The sequence below is a fragment of the Scylla paramamosain genome, unplaced genomic scaffold (genome assembly GCF_035594125.1).
Source record: "Scylla paramamosain isolate STU-SP2022 unplaced genomic scaffold, ASM3559412v1 Contig14, whole genome shotgun sequence".
NCBI lineage: Eukaryota > Metazoa > Arthropoda > Malacostraca > Decapoda > Portunidae > Scylla > Scylla paramamosain.
In genome coordinates, this window is record NW_026973679.1 from 70001 (window position 1) to 82500 (window position 12500).

Sequence of the window (12500 nt, forward strand, 5' to 3'; positions counted from 1 at the left end):
CTTAATATTTTCAATAACCCATGATATAATAAAGCTATTTGATATCCTTGTTTCTAAAACATTACATAAAAGAGAGCATCTTAAAAAAATTTTGGGATAATTTACAAAAGCATTGAATCGTCATAAAAATATAAGATCTATGACTAAAACTAAAGGGAAAAATTCTGCCACTCATGTATTTATTAAAGAAAACTCGTATTTTATACAGATTTAAGATACTACAAAACTCATTTTAAATTCGTCTATTTTCTCCAAACAGAAAATTTATTCGGATTTTGAACTGCAAGGGATCATGGAGGAGAAACTGAATACCAAAACATACCAAACCATCAGCCAGCGCATGGCCACGGAGGAAGCTGCCTGTGCCCTTCTTGAGGGAAGCAGGAGAGATGATGAGTGACTTGATCAAAGATTTTCTCATGCTGCATGATATCAGTGAATTACATTTCAGAAAACATTTTAAAAAGAATAAATATAGAATGAACATGTTGACTATTTGATCATACTGGCAGCATTCTAATATATATATATATATATATATATATATATATATATATATATATATATATATATATATATATATATATATATATATATATATATATATATATAATGTATATGTGTATGTATGTATTTTCTTAATTTTCTTGTGTGGAGGCTGCTGGCCAAAACCATACATAAACTAAGTTCAGAAAATCTGTTCAAACATGGAAAAGATGAAAGCCTAGCCTGAAAGTAATTTTTTTCCATATATATTTTTTTTAATTAAAAGAATTGCTATTGTGTGGAGTGGTTGTTGGTCATAACAGGTACATATTAGGAGGAATTGTTGTGTGTGTTTACCTTGTTGTATGTACCTAGTTGTATTGTACAGGATCTGAGTTAAAGTTCATTTATCCTGTCTCCATATCTAGAGTTATCCAATTTTTCTTTAAATTTACTCATATTAGCAGCTGTAACCACCTCCTCACTGAAAGTATTCCAGAGATCAATGCTTCAATACAGGAAACTACATTAAATTTACTCTTCTTTATTTATTTTTTTGTAGGTCATCTTGTACATTTTATTTTCTTATCCATGTGTATCCCCAAAACTTGTCTAACTTTTTCATACAGTTTATTAATTTGTACATTGTTATCAAGTCTCCCTTTTCTATACTCTCTTCCAATCTTGTTAATCTCATTTCTTCCATATGCTCTTCATAAGTCTTTTCCTTCAGTTCTGGTACCTCTTCATTGCTATCCTCTGTATTCTTTGGAATTTCCTTGTATTCTTCTTCCTATGTGGAGACCATACAACTACAGCATACTCCAACTTGGGATGTATAATTTTTGTAATTATTTATTTCATCATATCCATGTCCATGTAGGTAAAAGCCACTCTAATGTTACTTATCATCCTATATGTGGAGCCAAATATCCCACTTATATATGTCTCTGGTGACAGTGTGTCCTGAATAACCACCCCAAAATCTTTTTCTTTATTACTTTTAATTATTATATCTTTACCCATTTTATAGTTCCATGTGGGTCTCCTTGTACTTTTTCCTATTTCCAACAAATGGCATTTCTTAGGACCAAATTCAAGTTTTCACTTTAGAATCCAAGCATAAATTTTATCTAAATCTCTCTGTAGCTCCTTAAAATTCTCCTGGGTCTTTAAAGGTCCTAGCAACTTTGCATCATCAGCAAACAAATTAATGTAGCTATTTAATCCTTTCTGTACATCATTTATGTAAATCTAAAACATAATCAGTGCTAATACAGGTCATTGGAGTACTCCACTTGTTATCTCACTCCAACATGAACTATTTTCTCTGATTTTTGTCCTCATTTGTCAGTCCTTCAAATAGTCTTGTATCCAAATTAATGTTTTGCCTTTTAAACATCCTGTATTTTCAGTTTCTACTGTAGGCTCATGTGTGGAACCCTGTCAAATGCTTTTTTATATCAAGATATAGAGCATCCATCCATCCATCTCTTTTTAACACCACATCTATCACTCTTGTATAAAAAGCTCAACAGATAATAAAAAGAAATGGTGCAGTACTTGGAAGAAAATGAGGTAATTACAAATAAACAATTTGGATTTAGACAAAGAAGATCATGTACTTGGAAGAAAAGGAGGTAATTACCTCCTTTTCTTCCAAGTACTGCACCATTTGTTTTTTTATTAATTTCGCAGACACCAGTTAATGAAACTGGCCTGTAGTTTAGTGGCACCATTTTGTCACCTCCTTTATAGACTGGCATTATATTGGCTCTTTTTCATTCTTCAGGCACTTTTCCTTCTTTCAATGAACAATTTACCACATTTCAAATTGGCTCCACCAGATGGTCTCTACATTCTTTCAGTACCCACCCTGACACACCACCTGGTCCCATTGCTTTTCTAACATCTAAGTCACTCAAAAGCTTGTAGATTTCATACTTTTTCACCTTAATTTCATGTAAATCTTCATTTGATAATCCACCTGTAGGTACTACAAAGCTGCTTCTTTTTTTGACACAGATTGAAAACTCTCTTTCATAATTTCACTCATTTGCTCATCATCTTCATATGTCCTTCCAGCTCTTTTGAACTTAACAATACTATCTCTATGTTTCATTTTACCATTTATGTATTTATAGAAGGCTTAGGTTCCTCTTGACATTTGTCCACTGTATCCTTTTAAAGTTTTCTTTATTCTCTTCTTATCCTAAGATATTAATTTCTCTCTTATTGATATTCTCCTTTATTACCTTCATTCTACTTTTTCACCTTCCATGGCTTGTCTTTGTCCTTTTTTGGTCTTTGCACATCTGCCATCATACCAACTATGCCTGCTCATTCTCACCTTGTACATTGGTACAAATTTAAACATTCCCTCATTGTACTTATCTAATAATGTTTCATATTTTGTCTGTAATTCCTTGGGTTTTAACAGCTTATCTCACTTTATACTTATTTAAAATTTTATAAGTTATTTGAAATTTGCCTTTGCATAATTCAGTCTGCCATTTCCATATTCTTTCCTATTCTTTGCTTTTATCCCTTTTAATTCAACCTCTATTACAACATGATAACCTTTCCTGATGGCAGATACTTCATATTTGGTCTGGATTCCAGCCTCTTGGTAAACACTAGGTCAAGCATTGAAGGCTGCTCGTGTGTGTATGTGTGTGTGTGTGTGTGTTTTTCTTTTTTTATGTAGGAAGAACATTGGCCAAGGGCAACAAAAATCCAATAAAAAAAATGCCCACTGAAATTCCAGTCCCATAAAAGGGTCAAAGCAGTAGACAAAAATTGATGAATAAGTGTCTTGAAACCTCCCTCTTGAAGGAATTCAAGTCATAGGAAGGTGGAAATACAGAAGCAGGCAGGGAGTTCCAGAGTTTACCAGAGAAAGGGATGAATGATTGAGAATACTGGTTAACTCTTGCGTTAGAGAGGTGGACAGAATAGGGGTGAGAGAAAGAAGAGTCTTGTGCAGCAAGGCCGCAGGAGGAAGGGAGGCATGCAGTTAGCAAGATCAGAAGAGCAGTTAGCATGAAAATAGTGGTAGAAGACAGCTAGATATGCAACATTGCGGCGGTGAGAGAGAGGTTGAAGACAGTCAGTTAGAGGAGAGGAGTTGATGAGACGAAAAGCTTCTGATTCCACCCTGTCTAGAAGAGCAGTATGGGTGGAACCTCCCCAAAAAAAAATGTGAAGCATATTCTATACATGGACAAATAAGGCCCTTGTACAGAGTTAGCAGCTGGGGGGGTGAGAAAAACTGGCGGAGACGTCTCAGAACGACTAACTTCATAGAAGCTGTTTTAGCTAGAGATAAGATGTGAAGTTTCCAGTTCAGATTATAAGTAAAGGACAGACCAAGGATGTTCAGTCTAGAAGAGGGGGACAGTTGAGTGTGAGTGTCATTGAAGAAGAGGGGATAGTTGTCTGGAAGGTTGTGTCGAGTTGATAGATGGAGGAATGAGTTTTTGAGGCATTGAACAATACCAAGTTTGCTCTACCCCAATCAGAAATTTTAGAAAGGCCAGAAGTCAAGCATTCTGTGACTTCCCTGCGTGAAATGTTTACCTGCTGAAGGGTTGGATGTCTATGAAAAGACATGGAAAAGTGCAGGGTGGTATCATCAGCGTAGGAGTGGATAGGACAAGAAGTTTGGTTTAGAAGATCATTAATGAATAATGAGAAGAGAGTGGTTGACAGGACAGAACCCTGAGAACCCTGAGGAACACCACTGTTAATAGATTTAGAAGAACAGTGACCGTCTACCACAGCAGCAATAGAACGGTCAGAAAGGAAACTTGAGATGAAGTTACACAGAGAAGGATAGAAGCCATAGGATCGTAGTTTGGAAATCAAAGCTTTGTGCCAGACTCTATCAAAAGCTTTTGATATGTCCAAGGCAACAGCAAAAGTTTCATCAAAATCTCTAAAAGAGGATGACCAAGACTCAGTAAGGAAAACCAGAAGATCACCAGTAGAGCGGCCTTGATGGAACCCATACTGGTGATCAGATAGAAGGTTGTGAAGTGATAAATGTTTAAGAATCTTCCTGTTGAGGATAGATTCAAAAACTTTACATAGGCAGGAAATTAAAGCAATAGGATGGTAGTTTGAGGGATTAGAACAGTCACCCTTTTTAGGAACAGGTTGAATGTAGGCAAACTTCCAGCAAGAAGGAAAGGTAGATGTTGACAGACAGAGCTGAAAGGGTTTGACTAGGCAAGGTGCAAGCACGGAGGCACAGTTTCGGAGAACAATAGGAAGGACCCCATCAGGTCCATAAGCCTTCCGAGGGTTTAGGCCAGCAAGGGCATGGAAAACATCATTGCAAAGAATTTTAATAGGTGGCATGAAGTAGTCAGGGGGTGGAGGAGAGGGAGGAACAAGCCCAGAATCGTCCAAGGTAGAGTTTTTAGCAAAGGTTTGAGCAAAGAGTTCAGCTTTGGAAATAGATGTGATAGCAGTGGTGCCATCTGGTTGAAACAGAGGAGGGAAAGAAGAAGAAGCAAAGTTATTGGAGATAATTTTGACTAGATGCCAAAAGTCACGAGGGGAGTTAGATCTTGAAAGGTTTTGACACTTTCTGTTAATTAAGGAGTTTTTGGCTAGTTGAACAGACTTGGCATGGTTCCGGGCAGAAATATAAAGTGCATGAGATTCTGGTGATGGAAGGCTTAAGTACCTTTTGTGGGCCACCTCTCTATCATGTATAACACGAGAACAAGCTGTGTTAAACCAAGGTTTAGGACGAGAAAAAGAGTGAGGAATGTACGCCTCCATGCCAGACGCTATCACCTCTGTTATGCGCTCAGCACACAAAGATGGGTCTCTGACACGGAATCAGTAATCATTCCAAGGAAAATCAGCAAAATACCTCCTCAGGTCCCCACAACTAGCAGAGGCAAAACACCAGAGGCACCTTCGCTTAGGGGGATCCTGAGGAGAGATTAGAGTGATAGGACAAGATACAGATATGAGATTGTGATCGGAGGAGCCCAACGGAGAAGAAAGGGTGACAGCATAAGCAGTAGGACTAGAGATCAGGAAAAGGTCAAGAATGTTGGGCATATCTCCAAGACAGTCAGGAATATGAGTAGGGTAATGCACCAATTGCTCTAGGTCATGGAGGATAGCAAAGTTGTAGGCTAGTTCACCAGGATGGTCAATGAAGGGAGAGGAAAGCCAAAGCTGGTGGTGAACATTGAAGTTTCCAAGAATGGAGATCTCTGCAAAAGAGAAGAGGGTCAGAATGTGCTCCACTTTGGAAGTTAAGTAGTCAAAGAATATATATATATATATATATATATATATATATATATATATATATATATATATATATATATATATATATATATATATATATATATATATATATATGCAGATACATGTGCACACACACATTGTTTGCTAAAATTGTAAAAAATGGAACCTCAGTTCTTGAATTTAATTTGTCCCTGAATGTTGTTCGAAATCCAGAATGTTAGAAAACTGAAATTATTTTCCCCGTAGGAATCAATGTAAAATGGATTAATCAGTTCCTGGACACCTGTCAACCCTGTCTTAGTGACTTACGACAGACATTTCCACTGCTAAGATGGCAGCTCTACAACATCTCCAGCTCAGAAATTATTTATTCAGAAAAGATGTACAGTGGTCTCAGTTTTTTAACTTAATTTGTTCCTGGATGCCATTCAAAATAAAAAATGTTTGAAAACTAAAGCTATTTTCCCCATAGGAATCAATATAAAATAGATTGATCAGTTCTCAGACACCCATCCACCCAACACTCCCACTGCTAAGATGGCCGTTCCAGCTTATTTATTTACTTTTTTTTTATGTAGAAAGGAGGTATTAAATGAGGTTAGTGACATAGAACTCATCAAAAGATAATGTTTAGATGATATAGGTCTTCGTCACTGATCTAACAAAGGAAGCTGTACAGTGACACAGAGGGGCAACCCACTTACTGCCAAAATTGAGGTGATCATAACGCTTAGACATCTTGCTGGTGTGAAAAGCTATTGGGAAAATGCAGTTGTGCAGTAGTGATGGTGTTGTAGGTCAAAGAGAGAGCCACAGGAGGCTCAGGATAACTCCTGAGCACTGAACCTTGTTTGTTTACATCAAGGTTCTTCAACTTCTTCAATGGGATCCCATTTAACTTATTTCAAAGATTGAATTACTGTTTTATCCTCTGTCTCTCTCCTCCAAATATATAAAAATGAAGATATTTATAGAAACTGTAAATTAGTAATAAATGGTTGCTTTTGCTATGTCTTGTAGTATTTGTAATGAAGTAACTTTGTTTGAAAGCCGAATTATGGTATGGCAACTAAAGCAATTATGAATTAAAATTTTTGTTTGAAAACCAAGTTGTTTGGAAAGGGAGACATTCGATAACCAGAAGATACTGTTTAGACCATGCAGGTGTTGTCTTTGTCATTGACCTAGTGAGGGAAGCCTTACAGAGCGACACAGAGAGCCACAACCTATTTACCTCAAAAATGAAGGTAATCATAACACTTATTAAAGATTAATCTAGAAGAAGGAGAGGCAAGTAATGGTGTGGCAGGATGCAGAAACATGAGCCTAAACAGGACCGGGCATTAGGTATCTTATGGTCCAATCAGTAAAGGTTTATCCTACTTGCCTCTCAGTTCCAGTTTGAACCTCAGTCACATCCACCTCCTCATCTATAATAGATTAATTTCTCAGTGATTTGTAATGGAGAATGTTGTTCTTCATTCAGTCATGACATTTATGTTCCTTCTATCAGAATCAATGGTGGGCCAAGAATCCAGTGAATTTAGGATTGACTTATAACATTTAATAAAAGCAGACATAAGTTGCAAATTTTATATTCAGCATATGAAAATTTTACATACGAAGTGTACTTAAAAAAGCTTTTCTACTACTTTAAAGCAGTAAGAAGAGTCTGCCTGTATCTCTCTAATTTACCATCTCACAGATAAGGGTTAAAGTACTAAAGAATAATCAAGAAGATGCATCACAGAAGCTTCCATATTAAGACACCAAAATGATGATTCATAAAATTCCTGTAATACCAAGATCAGGATTCAAAAGAGGCTAACCTATCACCATCTCTTTTTTGACATGGAGGTTTCTTTGCAGTATTTTTCTGCTTATCTTTACCTTCAACCCTTATTCATGAATTGTGAGAGTAGTGTGAAAAATACAGTGACCAGAATAAAGAAAAAAAGAATTTCTATCAGAAAGTGGAATGAGTATAGCAGATTAGTGTTGAATATTGCTTGGAAATGCTTATGGTGGTGGCAGTAGTGGTGTGAAAAGGCTGCTCCAGTCAGCCCTTCATAATGGCAAATTATGTAAGAAGAAATAAAAAAAAAAAATTGTACTGCTGCAATCACTATTACATGCTTTATGTATATTTAATACTATCAACATCATCATCACATCATTTAATCCCCTTGTTTATTCTTATAGGACTGGACACCATGTGTTTCAAACAAAAAGATTGCCCTTCTTTGAGTGAGAGTAGGTTCAATTTTGGGATAACCTTCTCCTAAAAGAGGTTGTTGACCAAAGTTATAGAAATTCCCACCCTCAAGGTTGAATGCACCATGTAATACAATTCCATTGCATGGTTGCATCTCATAGTGTGTGGTGGGATCACTACATCCCTATACCAGGCATATTTAACACATGTATGCTAAACTTCTTTTTTTTTTTCACTTGTGAGGTCATTGCCTCCTTCACTCTAATCTTACAGCTAATAGATAAGGGTTAAAGGTGAAAAATGAGCAGATAAGTCACACAGGGGAAAATCTGCTATTATACAAATCCTTGAATTATGAAGTCACAAATAAAGGAAGAGCAGATTATTGTTTTCACGATAGACATCACTTAAGGACTGTACATCATTTTTAAATTTTCTATGGAGGCATTTTTATTTATGTACTGGAAAATTATGACCATCAACAACTGTTTCTTGTATAATTATGCAATAATGTTGACAGATATTTTGTACATTTTTTTGTGTATGTGTCGTCATTTCCAGGTACCTGGAATATTGGTTATTAATGCTATGTTTATCTAAAACTAACGTGGGCTCCTTTCTTCTCTTTACACGCATGACATGCACAGTAACCAATCGTACGTATACAATTAAATTATTCACTGCACTTGCATGATATGCTTGTCTTAGTAGTGATACTATTGAACAATATGAAGTGTTACAGCCAAAAGATTTTCTCATTAGATAATATATATATATATATATATATATATATATATATATATATATATATATATATATATATATATATATATATATATATATATATATATAATTTTTTTTTTTTGCAATTTTCATTACTAAAGTAGTATAAAAAATCATTCAACTCTATGAATTTAGTGATAGATTTGCATTCTTGTTAGATCTGAGCAATTATCCTGCTTGTCGTATATCTAATACAAGTGCACTTGCTGTATTAGTTATATGTCTTTATTTTTCCTCAAGTACTGTTATAGTCCTAACACACTGCAAATAATATTCTTTTATATATGATAATCTGTTTTTTGTACAAGTCCTTTAAGTTTTAAAATGAGGTATCACATATTCATTCAGATACTGAAAAAGGTTGAGTACCTTAGTTAATGTTGCTTAATTTTTGTATAATTTGACTTTTTTGCAATATACAAAGTGGATGACATGCTTATGATGTATGCAGAGGAAATAATACCAAACAAATAAATTATGAAGTAGGTATATACAGTGTTAAATTTTTTATTATTATTATTAAACATAACGGAGAAGGCAGAGTGGGACGAGCGCAAGCGCTATAAGTTGCCAGATGACAACCCCCACCCACCTTGACCGTAGAAAGAAGAAAGGAAAAGCAATTAGCACAATAGTAGGATGAAATCAGAGCAGGAGGAGAAAATAGGTTAAACAATTATAAAGAACGCCTCAACGAACTGAGAATTATTAAAACTCACAAAAAAATTCAACAAAAAAAATCAACAATTCTGACTTATTTAATATATGTCAGACAACACGAGTAAATGTAGTATAACTACTTAAAACTTGATGGTATAAAGTCACAGGTATAGTTACATAATTTATCACAGGTATAGCTGCAAAAGCAACCAGAGTTTAATTGACTAGACTCTTCAAGATTTTGTTCGAAGCAGACTTGAATTTTTGCACATCACTCGCAGTGCATGTGCCCTCGTCAAGCATGTTCCAAAGTCTTACAGCACAAGGAACAAAGCTACGCTGAAACTGACTGGTGTGACACCTAACCTGCTGTAAGCAGCGCGCATGTGAATTTGACGCAAGTCGAGTGTTTCTGGTGGGCACAAATGCATTTGGGATGGAGGCATTCAGCGGGTGAAGCTGGTTGGCATGGATTTTATATAGCATGCAGACACTGCTGACATTGCGTCGGTGACCAAGATCCCAAGCTGCTTCGCCACCACAGAGGAACCTAGCGGAGGAGACAACTCTGTCAATGAGACGGAGGTGGGAGACAGCTGCGGAAGACCACACAGGAGCACAATACTCCAGCAGTGGAAGAATAAAACACCGGAAGCAGCTGGCAGAGATAGACTGGTCACCAAAAATCCGGTAAGCCTTCCTCAAAACGCCAAGCTTTTGCGAGGCAGAACTGACAAGACGCCTGATGTGCCGTTCAAAAGACAGTTTTGAGTCGAATCTGACACCCAAAATATCAAGCTCATCACATACTGTCAGAGGCGCGCCATCAACAAGCAGAGGGCCGTGAAGGGGATTTAGCATGCGAGAGCGTGAAATACACAAGCATTTTGATTTTGATGCATTCAGTTTCATGTTCCAGGTGCGACACCGGTCAGATATACGTCTGAGATCCTCATTCAGGGATGTACTAACATCAAGACGTGAATTCGGTGACTCAACAGTAGCAACAAGTGTCACATCATCTGCATATCCGTAAATAGGATTGCTAGTGATTTGTAGTAGATCGGAAGTGTAGACATTGAACAGCAGAGGTCCCAGTACGCTACCCTGGGGAACACCTGAGTGGACGCTGTACCAGTCACTGTAGCAACTATCAACGCACACACGGTGGGTGCGGTGGGTCAAAAATTGAGTCAATTTTACTAATCATCACATTTTTATAGTATATCTATGGTCTGAATATATATATATATATATATATATATATATATATATATATATATATATATATATATATATATATATATATATATATATATATGATTTGCATAAGTTATAAAGAAAATACATATTTTTCTGAGAGGGGTGTCAGTAAACAAACAAAATAGCTTAATGAAACCAATGGAATCATCATATCTGTCTACATCAAACAGACCCTCATAATGCTCCGTCCATTTATTAACTACAAGAAAAAAAAGAATCAGTTTCTTGCTCCATCTCTCATTGTTGTTTTCCTATCTAATTCTCTTCATTGATTCTTCTTTTCAGCTACATCAATACTTCTTTGATTCCATCCCTTATGTTTTTTCTCTATCCTACTACCCATTCTTTTCATACAACAAACCTGTTTTTGCATATCCAATCACAATACATTTAAATAACAAAATATTACTATTCTTCTTCTACATACATTACCAAGACCTCACTCTTTCTCTGCATCCCATACACCTTTAAACTTTTCTCTTTTGTCAAATCTACTCACTTTCAAAACTTACCTGTCACACTCAACTAGCTTCCTCCCTCATACCTACTCACAGCATTCCTCTCCATCAAGGAGTGGTCAGGCTTACCTCCACCCTTCCCTCCCAAGAGTCCAATTCAACAATCTTAGTATTATCTTCTGGATGCAACCACATGTCTTTTCATCACTGTTGACAACCTTTTCACTCTCTTGGTTCATTTAAGTATAACACTTATAAATATCTTTCTTTTTAAACAAACTATTTTCAGTTACCAAATTTTGCTCACTCCACAATTTCATCATTTTCTCTTTTTTTTTCCTACCAAGCATACCTTCTTGTATTGCATTCCAAACAATACCATTCAGATCTCCCAACAATAATGCATTTATATTCGCTCCAAAACTATGCAGATGGTCATTATGTCAGAGATTTCCCCTCATCATTTCTTACTACTAGGCCCATATGCACTCACAAGCACTCACACTTCTCATTTTTATTTTAACTTATATCAGTTTCAATTAAATCTCTTTGCAATCTCACACACCTTGTTACACATCTTTTTGCTCACCATGATAATAAAAAATATTAATATTAATTCTTTGTTGGATCACTGTTATGTTATGTTATGATGGAACCACTTTAGACATGGATGTATATACATATTACTTACTACCTTGGAGCATGTCTATGAAGGCTGATTCATTAACACTTATTAGATTTGTAAATTGATCCTTTTGTAGTGCAAACTTCTTCCTTGCCTCTTTTCAACAGACTTTGTCTGTTTTCTTAGCTAAGGCCAGTAATTTCCTTTTCCCTATGGGAGTGTGATGAAAGTTTATGGCTGATTATTTCAGCTAACATGATGCAATACAGATGATCAAAATTGTAAGTGTTGTAGCAGTGCCAGCACAGCACACCACAAGTGCAGTACTATTTACAATTATTATGTAAACATCTATTAATTTATGCATGATGCTGATTTTGCCTTGCACTTTGCTAGATGCCAGCCGATAATTATCAGGAGATCTGATTTAACCTATATTACTTCCCAAGAAAATTTTGAAAAAAAAAAAAAAAAAAAATTTGGTTGGTGAAGACCACTATGAGTAAATTAATAATTAAGGTTATATTTTGTATAGTCCCTGAAATACTCTGTTCACACATTAAACATGAAAATAAACATCAAATCAAAGTTGAAAATGTAAACAATGTCTTAATACTGCATGATGATGAGTTCAATGAGCTTATGATAATACTGCATGATGATGAGTGCAATGAGCTTATGATTTTGTTCAATATATTTTTTGTTTCATAAAGATAGTTATCCTGAAATATGACAG

At 35.8% G+C, this 12500-nt stretch overlaps 1 protein-coding gene across 1 annotated transcript in view; it reads left to right on the top strand.

The window, feature by feature from the left end:
* The first annotated feature begins 197 nt into the window (after positions 1-197).
* The window catches only part of LOC135097197 (calcium-dependent secretion activator-like), a 39386-nt gene continuing 27083 nt past the window's right edge, over positions 198-12500 (top strand). The window contains exon 1 of the mRNA XM_063998971.1: positions 198-396. Coding sequence (XP_063855041.1) covers positions 293-396 — 104 coding nt within the window. The 5' untranslated portion in view covers positions 198-292. The remainder of the gene's footprint in view (positions 397-12500) is intronic.